A 26,333-nucleotide genomic window follows, 5' to 3' on the forward strand; every position below is an offset into this window, starting at 1 on the left:
CTTTTATAAGTAGTCATAATTTTGTGGAAACTAACTGTGAATATTGTTTGAGAAACTTTATTAGGATCTTGCAATAGCCGTAGGATTTATTTAGCGATTGACAGTGATAAGAATAATGGTAACGTCAAAAGAGTAAGTGTTTGATTAGAAACTTGAATAAATTTAAGAAAAGAGGAATTGGTTGCTTTGATAATCTGCCAAGGGTCAGTCGATTCCTGGCTTCTCTTATGTATGAATGCAACTTAAAATGGAAATGTCATTTCTATTGTCTGCACAAACCAAAATATTTTTCTTTTTAGTGTCGTATTTTTACATATATAAACTTTTGACTGTTTCCGCGTTTTCATGTACCCTTTTGTATAATTTCTTTGTCTCTATTTTTTCTGCTAGTCTGTTGTGGCCGGATTTCTATAGTCCGTTTGGCATTAGATTTACGACTTCCTTTTTCGTATTCTGTGGACCGTAGAATTCTTTTATTTCAATGTGGTCCCTTTTTCCTTTGGACACAGTCCAAGAGTTCACTCTAGAGGGATATCGTTTGACTCAATTCCTGGCCGAGTCTCTCGGTATTCAAAGTGTGTGTGATGTTGCGTTTCACTTTTTTATTTTTTAATTCCTCTCAGATTCAGGGTGTATGTGTATTAAAACTGTTCTTGTTGTTTTATGATTCTGCGTGAAATAGCTTGTACAAATGTATATCTTTGTCCTTTATTTTTAAACTTTAACCGATGTAAGGGGAGGACCGAACACCTCCACTAAGGATTGTTTGTAGAAAATCTGTCATTCAGTTGTTGACCCTTCGGTTCGTGTATCTTAACTCTCTGTTTTCCTCAAGTCTAAGCATGAATTCATTTCAGACAATATTTGTTACGTTTATAGAATGTTCGTCTTTAGAATACTGGTCACGGAGGGTCATTCGTTAGTGAGTCTTTCTTAGTTGACTTCCTAATCGGAAAGATCATGCTCATTGGCGCTAGACTCAAGGCCTTTCCTGCCCTTGAATCAAAACGATGTATCATGTATGTCTGAGGAATAACCCTGTCGCTATAGGCATTTGCGATGAACGCACAACCGTAGCTTTGGGGAGATCGTTGCTTGAAATATCCTCTGTGGCTGCAGTTCAAATCTTGGCATTCATGGCTGTGCTTGATTGGTCGTGTGATTATCAGGTCAGATGACATGGGAGCTGCTTGTCGAGGGGGAGGAGAGGTGGTGTTTAGAGTCGTTTGGCATTTATAATTCTGAAAGGAGGACTGCGATATTATGGTCCATCAGAATTGGGTGGCTGTAATGTTCTGATGCCCTACAGTAAACGTTGTATGAGACCGTTCTCATACTGTGGTGATATCGATGTCTTATCGAAATGTTACGATATTGAGTGTTTGATATGCAGGTTTTCTTTGTTCGTTATTGTTTTTTTACATGATGTGAATGGCTATTTTACATCGGGATTTTCACCGCATGTTGACCTCACAACCTTTGTGGCAGGGGTGAGGAGAAACCCAGTGTTTTGAAATGCCGTTCGCCTTTCCAGGAACCTCCACTCTTTTCCAGGAACCGCCACTCCTTTCCAGGAACCGCCACTCCTTTCCAGGAACCGCCACTCCTTTCCAGGAACCTCCACTCCTATCCAGGCACCTCCACTCCTTTCCAGGAACCTCCACTAATGCGCCTCTGGAGTACGATACCTTGCGTGTTGTCTTCAGCTTTCAGTGTAGACCCCCTTTCTTATTCCTCACGCACTGGCAAATGAAGCCTTATGTTCTTCTTACTCGGGAGGAAATGCTCCTACCCTCTCAGGTTACCTTCGATTTTATGGGTCATGTGACCTGGGAGGTCATTGCATTTCGCGATAGTTCATTGTAATTTAGTTAATGTAAGTTCATTATATAAGTTATACGTCATCATTCACGACAGAGAAAAATATCTGATATTGAGACATTCTGCTGAACTTCAAATCAGAATTTTGTAATCTCCAAAATGATTTACAAAATGATTCCGATGGCGGAAGTTCTTTGGTAATTCTATACCACTGTGGAAGAACGGGCACCAGAAAATTAGGAAGGAATGTGGAGGGCCAGGAAAATGATTCTTTATTTACTCAGTTTTTACCATATCGTTTAGGGTTACTGTTGTTGCTGATACTGTATTTGAAACCCCGACCGTCACCTGAACACATGATTATTTTAGTGATATCTCGGCAGCAAGAGTTACCAACTAAAGGTTTTCTCTCTTGGGAAATGCTTCCCCGTTACATTTAAGCGAACAACGTAATATATCAAATTGCAGACACTTTGAATCACAAAACATCGTTAAGAAACTGTCATGTTCAATAGAGTTAGGAAGAATATTTAGGTTTGATGTGGGAGACCGAATCCCATTGGAGACCGACTCCCATAAATTAATAAGGAATAATATGTAGGTTTGATGTGGGAGACCGAATCCCATAGGAGACCGACTCCCACGACATAAATAAGTTATAATATGTAGGTTTGAGGTGGGAGAAGAATCCCATAGAAGACAGACTCCCATAACGTAAATAAAGAATAATATGGTGTTTTGATGTGGGAGACCGAATCCCATAATTTAAGCAAACCTATGGTAGAGAGAGAGAGAGAGAGAGAGAGAGAGAGAGAGAGAGAGAGAGAGAGAGAGAGAGAGAGAGAGAGAGAGAGAGATGAAAATGGTTGATCATTTATGCCTGTCATCGGATGAGACGTTAAATTTATTCAACGATTCGCTGATTTCGAGAGTGAATCAACACAGGAGAACTACGTTCCTAGCAACTACGAAGAATTTTGTAGGAGGCAGCTGTCGTTATCCGTAATTTGCCGTATTTAATCTTGTCTGGAATAGGATTATTGATCATCTTCATCCCCCTCCCCCCCTTTTTTTTCATGCCAGTCCGGCATTATTCTGGGAGACAGGGAATTTCCCCCTCATTTTTTTCTAAAGTGAAAGTAAAAATGCGAGAGAAAATTTTGGAGGACATTGCTTTAGACTTTATTTTTTTATTTATGTTTGTTTTAAATCGTCGTGAGACCAACGCGTATTGAGAGCATTAATAAAAGACTTGTTGTTGTTGTGTAAAATATTTCGGTAATAGGTTCTTATGGATTCTTGGTTTCTGTACTTGGAGACGGGAAACAAACCGTATAATATCGTCAGGTTATATCTGTAATGCGACAGAAATGGTATGAAGCCTTATAATGTTTACACCTGAATTTTGCGGTATCTTTGAAATGGAATTGAATATAATATTTTTTTTTCTGTACTGGTATTTTTCATGGGTATTTTCGTTTTTTCATGTATGATTAAGCTAACCTAACCCTCATTCTATATTTATTTCTTTATGTTTCATTTTTGGCGTTATTGTACTTCATTTAGCATTGGCCAATTTCATAACGATTAAAAATAGCGTGAAAGCCGATTTTATCTTTTTCGGTCGTGAAGGTATTTTAGATTTTCCTCAAAACAACTTCTAACTCAGAGTCCCCTGACCTCGTCGGAAGTTTTTTGTGCAGATTCAATCCAATTTTTTGGCTTCCAGGACAGATCTTTCCAGTTTTGTGTTGGCTTCTGTTCTTTCGAGCTCTCCAGTAGTGTGTGAGAGTGTGAGTAATAAGTTCGTCCTTAAATCTGTAATTATTGTTTGCAAAAAAAAAAAAAAAAAATTTTGCCAAAAAATATTTTTTTTTTTGCAAAAAAAAAAAAAAAAAAAAAAAAGTTTAGGATGTGTCAAAATACTGCTTTTGGTTGAACTTTTGTTACACTTGAACGGCATTATTAACACGTTGTGTACTTATGTATAGAATATCATGCTCATAATCAAATAATACCGCTTTTCTTGATAGTTTATGGAGAAGCTTTCGGCGTCATTATCAAGTCTGGGTTTTCAATGTTCCTTTACTTTTACTCTTGCCGGTTTGATGTTGATGATTATGTTGGCCTTATGCCAGCACTTTTTAATACCGCCGCGACTTCTTTGTCACAGGTATTTTTTAGGAAGATTTGACCTCGTCAGATTTTAGGTTTGGCCCGTGTCTCAAATTGACGGAAAATTTAACTGTCTTGTTTTTTCCCCTAAACCGTATCAGTTGCTTAAACAAGTATAGAGATATATACCTTAACACATTTACTGGATTTTTGCAGTACGATTTATAAGCATAATTTTGGCTGTTCACTCCGTCTTGTTTATCCCCCAGAATTATAAACGTTGTGATTTTCGTGTCGCTTCCTTTTCAGTTTTATGCAAAAGAAAACTATTGGAGATAACTTTGTCCGTCGATTCTTTTTCTATCGTCCCTCAGAGCTTAAAAACATACTGAGGCTAGAGGGCTGCAAATTGGTATGTTTATCATCCACCCTCTAATGATTCAAATATACCAAACTGCAGTCCTCTAGCCTTAGTAGTAGTTTTTTTTTTTTTTTTTTTTTTTTTTTTTTTAGGTTAAAGTTAGCCATGGTCGTGTGTCTAGCAACGCTATAGGACAGGTCATGGCTGAAAGTTTCTGGGGCCGATGCTCATATAGCATTATACGCTGTACAGAAAATTCGATTGCGCCGAAGAAACTTCATTTGGGTCTAAGCGGTTTACACAATTCACAAAAAAAAAAAAAAAAAAAAAATTGAACAGTGAAATTTTGTGAATAAATGCGAGTATAAAAGGGTTTTGCTTTGTCATTTTATTCCTATGACAGATCTTAAAAAATTTATATAAAAAAAAGATTCCTATTAGTTCAGAAAGATGAATTGACATGCGAATGATTATGAGACTCTTCAAGTTTTTGAGAAGGACTGTTGAGTTTTGATTTCTCTGAGGAATGCCAAATGGAGCCTTTTGTTGCCGTGTTGATGAGCATCCTGTAATTACGAGAGCCGGGCAGGATTTAATGAAGGCCAGAAGGATTTCTCGTTGCCAGTGAGTGATCAAGTTTCACTCTTTTTTCAAGAGTCTTCGGATATTTTTTCGTCAGCTTAACTAACCGAAAATGGAAATAATTGGAAAGCGTAGAACTCTGGCTTCGAATGACGCAGCTGTGGGACGAGCTACATAAAAGTGGACGGTTGTGTTGCGGGATTATTGTTTGTCCTATTTGCCGAATGATTCTTTTGTAATGGGGGGACGACTAAGAAAGAAACGCGTCATAGAGTTCTCGCGAACTGTCCGATTCACTCGCCAGGTGTCCGCAGTGGCAAGTTGGGCTATAGGCGATCTGCTATTCATCAGAAGCCGCTGTCCCATATGTTTCATAGTTTCTGGACGTGTTGCCACATGAGCAGAAAGAAGCTTTTCGTCTTCATTCGATCAGCCATCGTGAGAAGAAGTGTTCGGAGAATATACTTTTTGTTTTAACTCGCGTGATTAAAGTCTACATTGCGAATAAATATCTCGGCCTTATTACTCGGTGACCTAGAGAATCCTAAAAACAGTAACATCACCGTTCCGTCCAACAGTTGGGGAAATAAGATGAAGTATCTGTTATTTACCCGATCTTAGAAGGAATAATGGCTGGATGAAAAACCTTTGCATTTGGAATTCCGTCAACCATTGGTTTCGGTAAGAAATAATATGTGGTTCTGTCTGGCATCATTGTAAATAACTAACTACGACATATTTTCTTGTATATTTGAATATTTTTACATGGAGAGAGAGAGAGAGAGAGAGAGAGAGAGAGAGAGAGAGAGAGAGAGAGAGAGAGAGAGAGAGATCGAAAACTTTGGAAGCCATACCAACATTACCTCAGCAGTAGGAGATCCTGTGAGACAGTTATCTCAGAATAAATCCATAGCCGTAAGAAAGCGACAGACATATTTTGCTTGAGAAAGTGTAAACAATTACGGGAAATAACCAGAATCGGTTAGTGACCCTTGCAACAAACAGCAAGCACAGCGCTGGAGAAGTGGGTCTTGTAAGGCTTCGGTATACGTTCTTGTTTGTGATAGGTTCCTGGTTACTGCACCATCATATGCCAGTTCTGTGTGCTTGCCAGGTTAGCAACAGGTGTATTGCCAAGTTGAGAGAAAGAAAAAGAGCCCTGGGGGGGTTGGAAAGGAAGGGAAATTTTGCTTTCTTTAGTTGTAGCGTTTACCTGTAGGCGATTCGGTATTTTAAGGTTGTAATGCATTTTTTTTGCAATGCTTGATTAATAATAATAATAATAATAATAATAATAATAATAATAATAATAATAGGAATTATTATTATTATTATTTTTTTTTTTTTTTTTTTTTTGCTCTATCACAGTCCTCCAATTCGACTAGGTGGTATTCATAGTGTGGGGTTCCGGGTTGCATCCTGCCTCCTTAGGAGTCCATCACTTTTCTTACTATGTGTGCCGTTTCTAGGATCACTCTCTTCTGCATGAGTCCTGGAGCTACTTCAGCCTCTAGTTTTTCTAGATTCCTTTTCAGGGATCTTGGGATCGTGCCTAGTGCTCCTATGATTATGGGTACGATTTCCACTGCCATATCCCATATCCTTCTTATTTCTATTTTCAGATCTTGATATTTATCCATTTTTTCCCTCTCTTTCTCTTCAACTCTGGTGTCCCATGGTATTGCGACATCAATGAGTGATACTTTCTTCTTGATTTTGTCAATCAACGTCACGTCCGGTCTATTTGCACGTATCACCCTATCTGTTCTGATACCATAGTCCCAGAGGATCTTTGCCTGATCGTTTTCTATCACTCCTTCGGGTTGGTGTTCGTACCACTTATTACTGCAAGGTAGCTGGTGTTTCTTGCACAGGCTCCAGTGGAGGGCTTTTGCTACTGAATCATGCCTCTTTTTGTACTGGTTCTGTGCAAGTGCCGGGCATTCGCTTGCTATGTGGTTTAAGGTTTCATTTTTCGTATTGCACTTCCTACATATGGGAGAGATGTTATTTCCGTCTATCGTTCTTTGAACATATCTAGTTCTTAAGGCCTGATCTCGTGCCGCTGTTATCATTCCTTCAGTTTCCTTCTTTAGTCTGTCTCATGTATTGTCCATGCATTGGTTTGTTATGCCATTCTTCTGTTCTGCTTGTCTTTCTCCTGTCTGTATATTTCTGGGTCTTCGTCTACTTTTTTCAGTCCTTCTTCCCATGCACTCTTGAGCCACTCGTCTTCACTGGTCTTCATATATTGCCCCAGTGCTCTGTTCTCGATATTTACGCAGTCCTCGATGCTTAGTAGTCCCCTCCTTCCTTCCTTTCTTGTTATGTATAGTCTGTCCGTATTTGCTCTTGGGTGTAGTGCTTTGTGTATTGTCATATGTTTCCTGGTTTTCTGGTCTATGCTGCGAAGTTCTGCCTTCGTCCATTCCACTATTCCTGCGCTGTATCTGATTACTGGCACTGCCTATGTGTTTATGGCTTTTATCATATTTCCGGCGTTGAGTTTTGACTTGAGTATCGCCTTGAGTCTCTGCATATATTCTTTCCTGATCGTGTCCTTCATCTCTTGGTGTTGTTGTTGTTATTATTATTATTATTATTATTATTATTATTATTATTATTATTATTATTATTATTATTATTATTATTATTATTATTAGGAAGCAGACCATTCTCGGATACATATCTTTTTAAAAAGAATGGCAGAGTCAACTGAATTTATCTTATAAAGAATTTTCTCTATTTTCCTGATAATTCGTCTTTCATAATCTGTTAAGCAATTGGCGTATATTCATGGTATTATTGTGGTGTTTTTAATGTCAAAGTCTGGTATTATTATTGTTATTATTATTATATTTATGTAGAAGACCCTCTTTCAGGCATATTCTATTGAAGGAGATTGCTGCTTCATCTGCATTTATTTTATATAAGTTCTTTACTATTCTTCTTATCACTGCTTTTTCAATATTACTTCGATTGGCGAGTAACGTGATCAGAAGAATAGAAACTTACTTTTATAAAATTATTGCAGCTGAAACAGCAATCTCCTTCAATAGAACATGATATTATTATTATTATTATTATTATTATTATTATTATTATTATTATTATTATCATTATCATTATCATTATCATATATCATATATCAATTATCATTACATTATCATTATCATTATCTTATCAGATCATTATCATTTATCATTATCATTATCATTTATCATTTATCATTATCATTATCATTATATTATCTTATTATTATTATTATTATTATTCCTGACCGAGGTATTTTCGTATTCTTCCAATTGTCTTGAGTGTACAAATAGCGAACATTAATATTGTCAGGAGTGTTAGCTTCCATTTTCCGTGCCATTATTAAATTTAATATTTTCACCTTTAATTTTCATATCCTCCATCCCTGTTCACTACTATTTTTACTTTATAGCAAACGTGTTTTCATTCCTTACAATTCATGTTCATAATTTAGCTCCAGGAAGAAAGTTTCACGTGAAAATATTTCACTGCAAGATAGTCTCCCTTAGTGTACTTTCCCCCTCCTACTCATTTGTCAGACGAAGCCGAGCGTTTGACGTTTTAAGCGTATGTCAGAGCATGTGAATATCGTATTTGTGTGTTTAGACGGTTCCAAATCTGATGCTGGCGTTGGGGTTTAAGGTTTATTTTCGTGTGTACTAAGAACGCCACTTCATTTTTTAAGTTTGTGTTTACTGCTTTAGATAATTGAAAGCAGGGGTACCATTTTTAAGAGTAAAATTAGGTGCTATTTTTAAGAGTAAAATTAACCAGAACACTTCTTTTTAGATGTGAATCGTCTGGAATATTAACACATTTTATTTTATATATATATATATATATATATATATATATATATATATAATATATATATAATTTTTTTTTTTTTTTTTTTTTTTTTTTTTGCGTAGGCGAACAGATTAGCTAGTTACTTTTAGCAGTATTGCATCCAGGACGGTGCGTAAGGATGGTAAAACAGGTTATCAGAGACAATAGTGGTAATCTGTCTTCACTTACAGGAACAAATTTTCCCAGATGAAATAGACGATTCGGCGATAGTAAATTTAAAAGTGCTCGCGATTACGATGTCTGCTTCCCCTTGGAGTTAAGCCAAGAAGTCAGAAGGAGTCTTTCGTCTTTCAGGTGTCTTGTTGTAAGGACGCGAGACCCCTTAGTGGATGGTTAATCTTAGCTTGGATATTTCGGTTCCCTCAACGCTTGAGTGACAGTTCCTCAAGGGCTGTTTAAAGAGAGATACTATATTTCAGTACTTGGCATATCCAGGTGCTCAAGAATTTTACATTTTCTCTTTTGGTTAAACGCTAGAGTTTCCTGGTTTCTCTTAGTTCAAAGAACCAAGTCCCTAATGATTCTGCGAAAATTCTCACAGCCTTTACTTTTGTCATTGTGTTATGACTCACAACACACAAGACCGTAACTGAGAATTTACTTTCAAATACTCCAGTGAATCAGCTATGCCATATTCCCGTTCGTCTCTTATAGTCGACTGGTAACCAAATGCACGAGTCAGCATCCAAGGCCGGTCCCAAATCCGGATCACAATGAGGGCCGAGTTTAGGGTTAATGCCCCCTGTCTTGTGAAACCCCATTTTCTGAAGCAAGCTGACTCTTTCGTTTCGCCTTATTAAGATTTTTCTACCCAGTTGATTTAAAAAGTTTTCTGTCAGATGACAAAGAAATAGTTCATTTTTGGATGGAGTTGTTTTGCAGCTTACTCGCATTATTATTATTATTATTATTATTATTATTATTATTATTATTATTATTATTATTATTATTATTAATCAGAAAATGACCCCTCTTCATGTGGAACAAGCCTACAGGGGCCACTGTTGCAATTCACGTTTCCAAAGAAGATGGTGTTCATTGGAGGTAAATGGGAAATACAGAAAGAAGAGATCACACATTAAAAGAGAAAACTTGAATTAAATTAATAAATAAACAGATGACGATGTTTGCAAATTATTAAAATACGAGAATTATATTAGGGTAGTAATGCATTGCATCATCGCTTGGACTTTTGAAGTTCCATTTGAACATTAATTAGGATAAACAAAACGGGAAAATGTTAGCAACATTAATTAGGGTACGAAACTTCCGGAATGTTATTATATATTATTATGATATATGTCTATTATTATATATATATATAGATAATATATATATATATATGTGTGTGTGTGTGTGTGTGTGTGTGTGTGTGTGTGTGTATGTAATAAGAACGAGAGATGAGCCAGATCAACATTCTGGAAGTTTCGTACCTAATTAATGTTGCTAACATTTTCCCGTTGTGTTATCCTAATTAAATGTTGCTAACATTTTCCCGTTTTTGTTATCCTAATTAATGTTGCTAACATTTTCCCGTTTTGTTATCCTAATTAATGTTGCTAACATTTTCCCGTTTTGTCCTAATTAAGTTGCTAACATTTTCCCTTTTGTTATCCTAATTAAGTTGCTAACTTTTTACCGTTTTGTTATCCTAATTAATGTTGCTAACATTTTCCCGTTTTTGTTATCCTAATTAATGTTGCTAACATTTTCCCGTTTTGTTATCCTAATTAATGTTGCTAACATTTTCCCGTTTTGTTATCCTAATTAATGTTGCTAAACATTTTCCCGTTTTGTTATCCTAATTAATGTTGCTAACATTTTCCCGTTTTGTTATCCTAATTAATGTTGCTAATATTCTACAGGTCTATTAACCATATATATATATATATATATATATATATATAATATATATATATATATATATATATAAATGGATAATATAAAGATGTTTTTGATCTCTGGTTTCTAACAAAGTAACATTGAGTTGTGGCCTTCTAAAATGGATGCAGGTGTCAGAGCGTAAAATGTATTGTAGACCCATTATTACACTTATTATTATGCATATTGTATCATGTGAACAATTGAGGCTTTTTAAGTGTAGAGGTTTATATTTGCAACACTTGCATTATATTTGTCTACTAACTCGTTTCATTTTTGCTTTGCTCATTTAATTTCTAGTGACATGATCTAAAGAAAATTATTAAAAATTTTTAATCAAGGTGATATATATATATATATATATATAATATATATATATATATATTATATATATATATATATATTATGAATAATGCAGCAAATGACATATATTTAATACTACTACTTCTTAAGGCTTTTTAAATACAGAACTACCGTGAAGGTTGCTGAATAATTCAGTGCCTTACAAGTGCAAGTGTAATGATACATGATTTAGCTCGGCTTTATCATACCTCATACAGTAACAAATTAAATACTGCGTCTGTTGAATGTGAAAGAGTTTAAGCATATATGAGGGTAAGAGTGAAACTGAAGTTTTTTTTTTTTTTTTTTTTTTTTGAGGGGATTGCAGGTATAAAAACCTTTTGGTGAATCGGTCAAGACTATAATAATAATCATAAGTCAAAGGTAGACCCCAATTATACACCACATTCTTTTCCTTGCGTGACTAATTGACGCTCTGTTCGCTGACTAATCCCCATATTTTTCTCTCTGTCATATTACGGTAAGGGCAGTTCATTCTCTGAGAAATCATCGTATGTCGCCTTACAAAACGACGTTCTTGAAATTACACATGCACAGCACACATTTGGAGCACATTAGGCCAGACTGCTTTGAAACGACGTCAGGGGATTAGTATGTAGGGCCATTGCCTCTGTCAGTTCAGCTGCTGTCAGATGGTTTGTCCGGTTTTTTAAAGTCTGAAGAATTTATAAATATATTTTTTCATGTCTTCATAGGTGCTTTGTATGCCACTTGATGTTACTTATGGTTTTAATTAAAATAATAATAATAATAATAATAATTTGCTGCACGTCCAAGGCTAAGTAAAAATAAACAGATTCAGTTGGATTTATAGAAGACGATTTTTTTTCTCACTTAATTTTTCACTCCGAAAATGCGTGCAAGGTTGTATGTTTTGCTTAGTGATTGACGGGAGTGTGTTGAACAATCGTATGCTTTGAGCTATTATAAACCTTAACTTAATTCAAACTATATATTTTCCCGTTTTTTGTATTTTCTATTAATACTTTGGACTTAATAAGCTCACCGTTCAGCATCGTCATGTCAAGAGGCTGGATGTATACGTTAGTAAGACATTCTATGCACACATACATGTAACATGTTTTAATACGAATCGTGAAGTACAGTTATCTTTCCAACCTTTTGGTGACTTAAGGTTTTACTGGATATTCTGTTCACGATGAAGGATAAAATCTCAAGGCTTTAGTGGATACGCAACAATTACCATGAAGACGTTGAATGACATAGCATTATGTCAACGTCTTTTTTTTTATAGTATATACGTATATTAGAATGACAATCCCTCCAAGTGTCATGGGAATAGTTATGTAGAAAAAGATTTAAAAGCTCAAAATTGTGAAAAATGGTAATATTTATAGTCGGTACCCGACTCTCCCATTGACAACCTTATTCACGTTCATATGTCTCACTGTTTTACGGTATCAGCATTTTCCTCTTAAACCTCTTCGTCATTCTTTGAACTGAATAGCCTTGTACTTACATAGAAGAGAGAGAGAGAGAGAGAGAGAGAGAGAGAGAGAGAGAGAGCGTGGCTGTTACATAAATAAAAAAAAAAGTAACGTTGCAATGCGGCTAAAAGTGTTACCCTAATTGTGTTTTCATGTCATAAGTATGACGTTCTTGTTACCTTTTCGTTTATAAGGACCAAACACTAACTAATTACTGTGTGCTGTTAAAAATTTTACATTTATGATTACCAATATAAAAAAAGTTTTGCTTGTGCGGAGATAATTATGAAGGTACGGAAAGAGAGAGAGAGAGAGAGAGAGAGAGAGAGAGAGAGAGAGAGAGAGAGAGAGAGAGAGAGAGAGAGAAAGTAAACCTACGATTAAGAATGTTAAATGTAAGTTATATTTTAATTGTTTGTTTTATTTGTCGCAAGCACCAGTTTTTATGTTGGTTTACTTTGTCATAAGCACCAACAAAAATCTGTGACATTTCCTGGTGACCGTAATGATGTCTTAATTCTGTACTATACTTCTGTGCAGAACTTGGATTAGAGCCATTGGTACGACCTCCTTTGACTGCGTGAGTGGCATTTCAGAACCCTGTAATTGCATCTTGATTTATTATTTCTTTTCTAAGCTAAGTAGTCGTATTCTTATAGGACATGAAAGGAGGCCATTCACTGGACTACAAGTCATATGAGAACCATATTTAAAAAGAATAACAATCAAAGAATAAAAGTGTCAGCCAGCAAGTGTGTGTGTGTGTGTGTGTGTGTGTGTGTGTGTGTGTGTGGGGGGGCTCAAACCCACATCTAGACTACCCTGAATATAGACACCAAAGGTTGTTTGGCGTTAGTGACAAGCCTGTCCCTTTAACTGAATTACCTTTTTAATAGCGACAAAGATTCTATCGTCACCTTCCCAATGCGTATTTGATGTCTATGAATTGTCTCCTTTTCAAGGAAGTTAGTTTTAGGTTATTGCATTAAAAGGCGAACCCATTTGTCAATCAAATCAAAGCCCCACTACTTCTTCAAGCGAATGATCGGATTCCTTAGAGGCATGCTGTTATCTATTTACTTATTCTAGTATTAGTGGCAACGTTTTTTATTTCCTCTTCTTCCTCCGGTTAGGGGCAATGTAAATACTCGTAGCTTCTAGCAGGACTGAATGAGAGCGAGAAAATCATTCCAAAGAAGGGCAGGAAGGCTTTGTGATCAGGTTTTCTGGTCGTTATGAGTGTTTTTTGGGCGTGGGCAGGGTGGTCATTGATGTGTGGTAGAAAAGCAGGTCTACTTGAAACTCGGCTAATTTTTCGAGGACGTCGTAAGAAAAATAAGACTATTGTAAATGTACCACACACTCACTCGCTTTCGAATTTGAATCGTAGGAGGCGGTAAATTACGTTAGAAGGTAGGCGTCTAATAGCGCAGTATGACACTTAGTAGACAAGGGCTTGAATAAAACGCAGGGTATAGACAATAGGAATATAATAGCTGGTACAAATAGCATCCCAAGTCACAGCACCTGAAGTAAATCCAAGGAAACGTGACTATAGGTCAGAGCTGTCGCCTCGGACTCTCGCCTTGTATTGCCAGCTTCGAGACCATGAATTTTAAGTAGGGATGTAGCTACGTACAACGGAAGATTCTCGTGTAAATGATTATTGTAATGGGACGCCCATCTATCAAATACATCGAATAGCTATGATGAGTCTTCAATGTATATTCTCCGATATATAACATAGTTTGTTACAGAAGTTAGCTTTCTTCACATTTTGTGGTTCACGTTGTTTTGACAGCTTCTTGCCAGTAATCTACATCATATTTACGCACACAACTCATACATATATACATGTGTATATATAATATGTATATATGCATATGTATGTGTAAGCACACACAATATATATATATATTCGCTTTTCAATTCATCCTGTGATCTCCTTAACTATCACTATAATCGCAGTCTCCCCCTTTGTTCTCTCTCTCTCTCTTCTCTCCAACTCCTTAATAGCGAACCATGACCACAGTAGGGTACGCGGCATCAAGCTGGCTTAGTATTAGCGCAGATTCTCTCGGGAAACACGTTTTCAGAGTTCATGGCAGTTCACCAGTCCTTGAAACCTTCCAACTCTTACCAGAGGCAATAACCATGGGTAACACAAGCGCTATTTGTGAAGATCAATGTTTAGTTAAATGTATCCTCGATTCGCCCACACGCATCTCTCTCTCTCTCTCTCTCTCTCTCTCTCTCTCTCTCTCTCTCTCTCTCTCTCTCTCTCTCTCTCCTTGTTCACAGTGACGTCAGGGATCTATGCTGAGTCGGTCATTCTCCTACCTAGAAAACCCACGTCACAAGAGTTCAAATGCCGAAGAATAATAATAATAATAAAAAAAGATATGTAACGGGGAGTTATTGAAAGATATACTTCCCAAGTGTTTATAGTTATTTTAGTTTACAGTTTGATCTTGACGACACCATTTGCTGTTTCTAGATGAGTAAGTCTGCTGTTTTTTTACGTCAATAAAATGTTTTTTGGAAGCGATAGCAGGCTGAATAGCAGGCTAAACGGCTGAATGTTCGGGCTTTGTGGTCATTCAGAATCTCGACAAAGAGAGCGAGGATGAATATGAAAATGTATATATATATATATATATATATATATATATATATATATATATATATATAGTATATATATATATTATATATATATTATATATATATATATATATATATATATATATATATATATATATGTGTGTGTATTATATGTTATATATTATATTATATACAGTATTATATAAACTTCTACCACGGGAATTACAACTGATATAAGGCCACAAGAGAAACGAAGCAACAGAGACCAAGATATTAATAGGATGTATTGCCATACGGACAAAATCATCATACGATATGTTGAAAATGTTCCCATTTGAGAATGACCTTCGGAAAAATGCCAGTAATGAGATGACCGTATGAAGTGAGAAGAATACGGCAAATGAAGTGACATATGGCGCCAGATTTGGTGGAAGACTTGAGCATACTTAAACAGGATCTCTTGACTTGAGGGTATTGGTCATCATAACACTTCCGGGTCAGGCAACAAAGGCTAATATTAGTCTCTTGAAAAGCAAAGAAAAGTCAGGAAAAGGGGTTTTTCATATTCCTGACTTGGTGAGAAAGAAATGATTATAAAAACGATCATTAGCGGTTTTTTTAGTTATTTTTTTATTTAGCTTCCAATAAAAGTTGCAGTCCTGTATTCTCAAAATGTATGTGTTGAAGATGAAAGTATCTTGTTATTCCTTACTTAATATTTTTCATATGAAAGGATAGGTAACTATAATTTTATTGTTGTTTACTTCCAACTTCTGTAATGATGAAACCGTTCTTCTAACCTTTGTATTTCTTTTGTTGCAGATGGAAAGGCGGTATTTATAAATTAGTATGGCCGGAACTATTCGTGTACACGTTCCTGTATTACATATGCAGCATCGTCTACAGATTCCTTTTGGATGAGCCCAGTAAAAGGTCAGTATGCACAGAATTTCACACACACACACACTCTCACTCTCTCTCTCTCTCTCGTCTTCTTCCTCTCTCCTCTCTCCTCCTCAGGTCCTTCTCTCTCTCTCTATATATATATATATATATATATATATATATATATATATATATACATAGAGAGAGAGAGAGAGAGAGAGAGACCTTCTTCACCATCTGCCTTTTCCCTTAATTGGTTTTAGAGGTGGCACCACCAGATGATACAGCCGTTCGCTTCAAAGGAAAATCTGTAGGGCTGCCTTTTTCTTCGTTCCAGCTGACACTGGTAACCAATTGTCCGCTGGGCCGATTGGGTGGCTGGGATCGACCCGCGGACCTTGCGAATGCTAGACCATGTTTTTCTCAAGCACTTGACTTTGCTAATTAGGCCGTTGTCGTTCGCATGAGACCTTGACATTCGTTCTTCGTTTTCTGTTATTCCTATCGTTACTCGAGCTCTCTCACGTTGGTGAAAAGATTATAAAGAACTCTTGTTATACTTCGTTGGCATGAGAGTCGCATTACACCTCTTGATTTCAAGTTGTATACCTTCATTATTCGGGAGGGAAAACTGTGTCACCTGCTTACGAGATGGACAGGTATTGATCTTTTAGGCTTTCGAGGTAGCGGAACGTGGGCTTCCGGTATCGCTCTCGGCAAGAATTATTCATGTTTTTACATCTTGGCATGTATAGGTAATATGCACATACATACTATATATTATATATATTTTATATATGTATGATGTGTGTGTGAGTGTATTATCTGTGAAATACTGTAGTTACAAAGAGAAACAAGATAACAGAATAACAGGAATTCAGTGTATTTACTGTTGAATCAGGGATTAACTCTCAGTGAAGGGAAGACGGTATTATCGTATAGACATCTTACTCTTCATTCTGTAGAGGCGTTAGATGAATAAAAAAAGTTTTAATAATCTCTCTCTCTCTCTCTCTCTCTCTCTCTCTCTCTCTCTCTCTCTCTCTCTCTCCTCTCTCCACACTGCAGATATATATATATATATATATATATATATATATATATATATATATATATATATATATATATATATATAATCTGTACTTTTCAATCAGTTATACTGCATTAGTAACTATTTGCGGTGGTTTGTGAAAAGGAGAAAAAGCGAGCGAGTTTGTGAGGTATTACGGAACACTTCTGATCACGATCTGTTGCAGGGGCGTTGCAAGATGTGCAATATTATTTTTAATTTTTTCCAAATACAAATTTTGTTATTTCTTTCAACCACGGCTGCGGAATGATTGAATATCAAATCCCAAATCAATCGTTTACTGCTCGATTGAAGGATTGGCGCCAGGTTCAGCAAGGATGGAATTCTTCATAACTTCTTTTAAATAATCAATGAGTACGAGTTAGTACGACTCGATGCAGTACCTACAGTACCGAGGTGGGGGTCCTTTGTTGCATGCGAGTGTTCGATACGACCCGCGGTCCCCGACTTGTTTCTTCGAAGACCCACAACAATCTTGTAACGTCGGTGTTGTAGACTGAGGAAAATGGATTTGCACGATAATTTTTCTCTGTCTTTTTTAAACAAATCCATACACAACATACTCTTATATAAAGACATGCAAACATAATCTTACGGTGCGTTGGTGTACAAGTAAATGTTTGTAATGATGTTTTATTTTTTATGGCTGTTGTGTTGTGAGGCATGAATGTGCTCAACTTATGTAATATATTTTGCCGTATAGATTAAAGCCGTTACCGATAAACATCTCGTAATACTCTTTTCCACTTGAAATTCTCAAGGCCCTACCGATGTACAGAATATAAAATGGCAGCATAAAACGTTTGTACCTAGAAGGCCTTCAGGGATTAACGTTGTTGAAAATAATGCTAGTTGTAGCACGTCGGAAGATCATGAAGCCACTCGCAGAGGAGGGGGGGAGGGGGGAAGACGAGCAAGTTGCTCCCCTTCACCCCAAACACACACACACACACACACACACACACACACACATACACGCCATGCTCCTCGTCATGGGGAAAGCTCGAGAACTGTGCCATATTGACCCATCTGAGCCGTGCCGGTTTAAACCGGATCGAGGCGGTTTCTCGTTTGGCGTGTCTGGAGTTGGCATGCCGTCAGCAGAGGAACCCAGAGTCATGGGGCGAGTGCCAACGGGCCGGCGGGGAGTGGGGGGGGGTGGGGGGGTTTTAAGGAGCAGGTGAGGTGTGTGGAGGTGTGCGTGCGTGTGCCGATGGGGTTGCAACTTGACCAAATTTATAACACGAAACAGAGAGAATTCGATGTTAGATTCGTAAGCGCGTTGCAGTTTAAGATATTCGTGTTTCGTTGGTTTAATTGTGATGGGGTTAACTCGACTGGCAAGATTCTCAATTAGAGGAGGACCTGCCGATACGACGGGATTAACCATGAGGGACAGCCAAATCATGAGGTCTCGTGTTCCAGGAACCCAACTGTCGATTTATAAGGCGGAAAGAGCTAGGGGTTGGGGGGGGGGGGGCGGATTGGCCGGGGGGCGTTGTAGGAGAATTTTATAAGGAAAAATCGTCAGAGGAAAAAAGGTCGAGTTTTGTCTTCTCTTCAATAATATTGTCATTATTTTTCTGTTGAATCATCCAACTTGATCCTCCCTTTCCCAAAAATGTGATTTGCAAGCGCCATGGCCAGTGTCATTCGGTCTTCTGTGGCGGTCACCCATTCACACACCGAACAGAGACAACATTGATTGCCTTAAGCTAAAAAGTAAGCAGTAGGCTTGCAGGAAGGATGTTACACACTTCCATTTTTGTCTGTCTGTCTGTAAGATAAGTCACGATCAGGCGAACCGAATTTGATGAAACTTGGTAGAGACCTCCTCCATTTGGCGGTGCTCTTCCCAAGATGATTAATAATATAAGACCAGGAAGTCAGCCCAGAGGTAACGATCTGTTGCCATGGAAACATTTCAGATGGAAGCCGATTCGTCCCAGAAGTTAATCATCTCTTGACGGTAATGAAAATATCTGCCAAGTTTGATCAGATGCTCTTACCCCTTCTTGATGGATCCTCTCAACGCACGCACTAACACACCTACCTTGGTGGAGGTTTGGCCTCTGCAGATTTGCCTTGTTATGATAACAGTCAGTGCAATATGACTGATGACGTCACTTATGATTACAGTCAGCGCAGCATGATTGATGACGTCACTCATGATTAGTCACTGCAATATGATTGATGACGTCACTTGTGATTACAGTCACTGCAATATGATTGATGACGTCACTTGTGATTCCAGTCAGCGCAGTATGATTGATGACGTCACTCTGGCTATGATTATAGTCAGTGCAATATGATTGATGACGTCACTCTTGTTATGATTACAGTCAGCGCAATATGATTGATGACGTCACTCATTATAGAGTTATATTGTTATCAATCGCATTCCTGCCTAAATTTTGACCTTGAAGTACTGGACATTTTCGAAACCTGAGCTTCGAATTTACTGACTCACGACAATCATTTTGGAATAACAAAAAGTTGCAAGGCGCGACTTATGTCCGTGCACTGCCCTTACACACAATAGAAAAAAAAAAGAAAGATTAAATGTTAGCTCTTGGGTCGAGCAGAAATCTGAATGGGTGGGGTTCAGGAAAAAAAAAAAAACATCGAGTTAAGAGCTTCTGCAACTCGGTAAAGAGGTTTCTATCTGTGCAATAGTTCAATCATTATTAATATTTTAGTAATGGTAAAAATAGCAACTTTACTGAAAAACATTTGGAACCCATTAAAGTTAAGTGTATGTTACACTTTCTACCATTTGTGTTGTAGTAATTGAAATGTTTTTTTTATGAGAGTTAGTGGCAGAGTAGAATACTGTTTTAGCTATGATCTAAGATTATGCCAATATTGGAGGGAAATATCGTCAAAGTTTATGGTAAAAGGACGCGCACGTGCACGTAGAAGGGCGATATATATATATATATATATATATATATATATATATATATATATATATATATATTGTAAAGAAATACGGGGAATATAAAGGACCTGTTTACTTTGATTTTCGCATAACAAATATGCCTTTTTAGTGTTATTATTGAGTTATTGGAGGTGACTGAGATGAGGATTAAATGCTATTTACGCTAGAGTTGATAGTTTCCATTCTAGAAATGTCAAATCTGTAATAAACATTTACACATCATCCCCACTTATACGTAGGTAGAAGGCTTCATAAAGTACAGATAAGGTCATTCTGGAGCCGGCTAGTCTGTCCAGAGGAATAGAGCATATCTCAATGGAACACGCCCAACTATCATAGCGTTCCAAGGTACATGTCAGTTACTTTTAAGCTCAAAATACACTATGAAAATAAGCGTGGAATTGCCAGAGTTCAATCATATTTGTTGAGTCTTAAAATTTATCATACGTAAAAAAGATAGGTAGGAAATGTCTTCTTAAACATACTGAAAAATTGTTTCATTCCCGTCTTAAGATGCTAAAGTAAATCTTCGTAAATAGCTTCCACGGAGGTTATCTGGCCTGGGAGGGAGGTTTGGAGGAAGACTTAAGAGGAAAGGAAGACAGACTCCTCGTTTGTTAGATTGCATTATTCTGCATTTGAATGGGTGAGGCCAGAGGGTGTGGTCACCGATGGAGATGAGGAAAGAAGAGTCCTTCCGTGAGGGACACCATTACAATTCGGTTAACGAGCAGGTACTACTTCCAACAATACCATTGACAGAGATCACACCAGAATCTGGAATTCCGCTTTCAGGAGGACTACTGATGCGTTCAGCCTTGGAAATGACGAGGGTAAAGGAATATCTGAAAGATTGGGGCGATTAGGTAACCTAGACAAAGTGAGTTAGGATGAGGAACCACTTGGTCCGGCTAATCCGAGAGAAGATGGGATGGATTTTTAATGAAATAGGAAGTTGATGTTAGGTATTGTCATAAAGAATACATACGGTATTCGGTATAGTTGGAGAAATATAAAATGAGGAATAAAATTACGCAGATACTCTGCAAGGCTCAAAACCCTTTTTAAGGAAACAGCGTCTTCACCATGCAACTAATACAAGTTCGACTTTGCTCTTCTTCTCAGACCGAATGAACAAAACCCTAAACACTGATTTTTTGGGGGGAGACTTACCACCCTTAAACAGCAGGTCACCATCATTGTCTTCTATTGTGATAGTTTCAGAATTGAAGTTAGATATACTGAATATATTTGGGAGTCACCATCCTTTGTGTATGAAGCTTTTATTGGTCTGCTTCTAAGTCAGAATATTCTGCTCCTCGTGCCAAATCTGAGGGTGTGCTTTTGCAAGCGTGCACTAAAATTATTAGTGCACTAAAATTATTAGTGCACTCTTTGTTGGAGGCACCAAGTAAATTTCTAAAAATCACGCTGAGTCAGATGAAAATAAAAACGTTACAAGCTGTATGTTGATATCCCCATTTAATGTTCATTCAGTGCATTTGCTTGATACTGATAAGAAAATGTGAATCGCTGATGTTAAAAGGAGATACAAAAGTTGTGTTTAGGTTATTTATTAAATATATGAAATGTATAGATACGAATTAGAGTCCTTGGCTTCTGATTCACCTATATTGGGCTTTGCAATTCTACTGTTTATTACAATAATTTGTTTGCAGTTTTTTTTATCGGTTATTGAGTATGTAATATGAAACGAGTCTGTTCGTTATCTGTCAGTATGAAAAGGCAGGTGTACGTACCTGGTGGTAATGGTGGTGTTTGTGTTGTCAACTATCGTGTCTTTGGACTTTAAGGATATCAAGTCCCCTTACATAATGTCCTAAGTTATACCAAGCTGTGAAATAAGAAGAAATGTTCTAAAATGTACTTGTGACCGTAAGTTCGCAAACAGCTTAAACTAGTAAATTACATTAATTTATCTAACAAGTGAATTTCAAATGTCTAAACCCAAGCTTAAAGTAGTAGTACATAGTTTAAATTGTCCGATGGGAGTTACCTAATGATGTTATTTCCTTATTGCATACTTTTCAAGACAAGCACATAACTTGTTGAAATGGTAACCAGTTGCTCGTATAGCAGTAGAGAAGCAGAACAAAGATTGTTAGCTCTTCTTGATTATTAATTCAACGTATTTTTTTTCTCGCTTCCCGAAAGGAGTCACTTGTACTGCACTTGAAGCAAAGCACATCTGTACAAAACAGCATTAATGCCAAGAAGAGTGTGCAAATATTAGTAGTCAATATCTGTTAATGGTTTTTCATCACCAGTCAGTTGATATGGCCACCTAGTTTATATCTACTAATCGATTTGACGTAAGAAATAACAACATTTAATATTAATGGTAACCCCCTATCCATTACAGAATTGTAATATATTGGCAAAAAAAAAAAAAAACTCGCCAAGGAACGAGTGAAGAGAAATATTTCTAAGAAGCATTACCGTATTCCGACCATTCTTGCAAGGAGTTAAAAACAGCCTTTACCGAGTAATGACGAAGTCTTGTGCGAATTGTCGAGGAACAAAAGAAAAATGACGCAGGAGAGTAGATATTATAGTGACTGGAGCGTGACTTCTTAGTGGATTGAGTCTCATGTAGAAGAAAGTAGATTTTTTTTTTTTTGCAGTATAGCTCGAAAACATAAGGCGCAAATTTAAGGTCTTAGTATCTTCACCTTACAGCTGGTTGGGAAATTGAGCGTGTAATGAATGTAAATGAAGGAATAAATGTGGACTTTCGGAATAGTATCAAGCTTTATAAAGTTAGCGCCTCAATAGCGTGATCGGTATGGTGTTGGTTTGCCACCTCGGTGGCTGCGAGTTCGATTCTCGGGCATTCCATTGAGGTATGAGAGATGTGTATTTCTGGTGATAGAAGTTCCCTCTCGACGTGGTTCGGAAGTCACGTTGGTCCCGTTGCCGAATAACCACTGGTTCCATGCAACGTAAAAACACCGTACAAATAAAATAAAATAAAACAAATCAAGCTAAAGTCTACGGAGGGTGTAAGCGCAGAATCATATTCTGAAACTGACCCAAGTCTCGTTTTTATTTTTTCAAAATAGCTGATCATATTTTAAGGGCCGAATGAAATACAGTGCAAGTATCCGCTGGTAGAATTTAAAATACTCAAAGCCTCGTTAGTTTTCTTAAGGACCGAATTAACGCCAGGTGAAAAAAGGGTTGTGGTTGAGGCTTCCAGTAAATTAGGGACATTGTTATCCAGTACAATCAATTTCCGGTTCAGTTGAAATGATCAGGAAAGATATGAAGTGTAGCAGCAAACTAAAGTCTTTGGATGAAGATAACTATGACCATAAATGACGAGCATGAATAACCAATGATAGATAAGACAACTTATGATGATTATAAGATCTACTGTTGCTTATGAATCATGATTCCTTTATTTAATGATTCGCATCCTTGTGCTTTTGTTTCATCATTAGTTCTTCTCTTCGGCAAACGACATTTCATTGTTTTCTTTAGCCGTTAATCTTTTCACGGAAGTTTAGTTATAACTTCTAAGTACTTCCCTCGGAAGTGCAATATGTCATGAGATCGAATAATAATAATAATAATAATAATAATAATAATAATAATAATAATAATAATAATATACTAAGGGAGGAGGCCTTCTCTGCTGTTTCAACGGCGTATAATTTATACAGAATCTCCTAAATTCTTCTTATTTTCATCTTTTTCTCATCAGCATGTAGCTGGTAAATCAGGTTTCCCAAGGACATATAAAGATTTCAGTTGTTTCTCTGGTTTATTTCCTCTAACGTGTCGACAGCGCACTGGCAGTCATCTGTGAGAGTATAAAAGTAAGTGAATTAAGATACGTGGTTTGCAGGTATTTATAGCAGGCAGGGCGTGTACAATGCCCGCTATAAATACCTGTAAACCACGCATCTTAATTCACTTACTTTTATATTCTTATAGATGACTGGCTGTGCGCTGTCGACTCGTTAGAGAAAATAAACCTAAAACAACTGAAATCTGGATATGTCTTTAGGAAACCTGATTTACGAGCTACATGCCGATGAGGAAAAGATAATAAATACGAAGAATTGAGGAGATTCTATTTAAATTATTAAATGCCATAATAATAATAATCATAGGAACACTAGGCACGATCCCAAGATCCTTGAAAAGGAATCTGGAAAAACTAGAGGCTGAAGTAGCTCCAGGACTCATGCAGAAGAGTGTGATCCTAGAAACGGCGCACACAGTGATGGACTCCTAAGGAGGTAGGATGCAACGCGGAACCCCACACTATGAATACCACCCAGTCGAATTGGAGGACTGTGATATACAATAATAATAATAATAATAATAATAATAATAATATTTTTACTTCAACATAATGAGAAGGAACCATTTTCTCATGGTATTTGTTGTAACTAACACCATTAAAATATTACTTTTTGCAATTTTTTCCCGTATGTCCAAGCCTCACGAATTCGTAGCTTCTCGTGACTCACGATATGATTTAATGGACTTGATTTCGTGTTTAAACTTATGATGAAAAGCATTTTTCTTTATTCTTTTTTTTTTTATTCTGAATTCCAGTGTCCTTCCTTCCTTCCTTTTCCTTATCGCGTTTGCTTTGTGTCCAAGCTAGAAAACAGCATTCGGTTCTCTCTCTCTCTCTCTCTCTCTCTCTCTCTCTCTCTCTCTCTGAATGAAATGTATGTGCTTGCACGAATCCCAGTGACCTTCAGCGGCACATAGCAGTGATATTGAACAACGAACGGCGTATAAGAATGTCTGTCCATTAAAGATCAATATTTGCAATATGTATACGTTGGTATGTATTGTCAGGTTACGACCATACCTTAAAGTACACAAACATAGATACTAGCAAATCCATTTTATTTTTATTTTACCAGCAAATCTATTCTTTCTTTGTATGCAGTGGCATTTATCGATTTTCATAACCTACGTACGATAAATTCAAGCTGCTCTGCTATTTATTAGAACGCAAATGCAGTCATCACGTCTGAAATGACCTTAGCCACGAAACTGTCAAGGCCAAAGGGGGAGTGAACTGGGTATTATTACTGAACTAGGTATTACAGTGCTGTCATTCTTTCTTCGTATGTTTTGTTTCTCAAGTCACAAAATTTCAGTAGTATTTTTGCACACAGGTTCATATTGGTCATCAACAACTAGAAATATGCCTAATTATTTTGCACGTTTAAGGTTAAACACCTATGATGAATCGCACGATAATTGTAGCCTTTGTGTTTTAGATTATCTTGAGGGATCAATTTTTTCTATCATAGATCAGGTGGGTATCGATCTTGGTTTGCCTGAAAAGATTTTATGGGAGGTAATGTCAGAGGACTTCAGTAAATCCGACATAGTTTTAAGTAAAGTAACTCGGCCCGGCAGTGATTAAAGCTTAACACTTTGAATATCACGGAAAAATGAAGAGAATGGTTCTGTCCTCTTTAAAAACGTTGGATCCAAAGCATGTTCTCTGTATTTGTCAACACCACCACGACTGCAAGCGATGAACCTGGTAAGGAAGGATTAAGGAATGTTCGTTTCTGACAAAGTTTAAGCCTAGTATATCGATTCGCTGAAACCAATCGCGTTAATTGCAGCTTTTGAATAGTGTGGGAGCCGACCTTATCTCTTGATTAAACTTTTAACACCGTAATATTAATAACATTACACAAAGGGGTTTTGATGTAAAACATCGTTAAGTATGAAAGCTCACTCACTACCCAACGGTCTCAGATGATCGGGTGTGTGTGATCAGTGCTTCTTTTCAAAGAAAGATTGCTTATACACTTAGCTAAATGTTTTTTCATAGATAAGATTTACATCTTGAATAATATATTACACGCCAGGGCGGATAATCTGTATTCTTTTTCATTTCAGTTGGAAAGAAAGTTCAGGCTTCTCAGTTTTAACTGATTCACACATTTATAATTTTAGCTGCCGAGTCTTTGATGATCTATGATTGCAGAAAAATTCTTATTCTTTCCAAATGACTAATCCATCTCAAAACACTGGTTTCTCTAGTCACTATCGTCAACCTTTTTTTTTATCACATTCCTGCGACGTCCACAGATGTTCCCCCTTTCAGTTCTTGATACGCAAAGAACATGGCTCTGTAAATTTGCGTTTAGTATCCACGACTCATCTTACGGAGTGCTACGCCTCACATTCCTCTGTCTTTCTAACTCTGCTTCCGTAGATGCGCAGAAGTTTCCATCGTATTCCATTTTCCATCGCCCTCAGAAGGTGACAAAGCAAGTTTAACTATGTATATCTGCAGTTGCATCCACAGTTACTCCAACTACATCGAACTGACAGACAACAGATAGCTAA

General features: G+C 37.0%; 1 protein-coding gene across 1 annotated transcript in view; it reads left to right on the plus strand.

Moving 5' to 3' along the window:
• The window catches only part of LOC135224900 (uncharacterized), a 315,424-nt gene that overhangs the window by 113,424 nt on the left and 175,667 nt on the right, over positions 1-26,333 (plus strand). The window contains 1 exon segment of the mRNA XM_064264224.1: positions 15,877-15,987. Coding sequence (XP_064120294.1) covers positions 15,877-15,987 — 111 coding nt within the window.

Source organism: Macrobrachium nipponense, chromosome 12 (assembly GCF_015104395.2).
Source record: "Macrobrachium nipponense isolate FS-2020 chromosome 12, ASM1510439v2, whole genome shotgun sequence".
NCBI classification, from domain to species: domain Eukaryota; kingdom Metazoa; phylum Arthropoda; class Malacostraca; order Decapoda; family Palaemonidae; genus Macrobrachium; species Macrobrachium nipponense.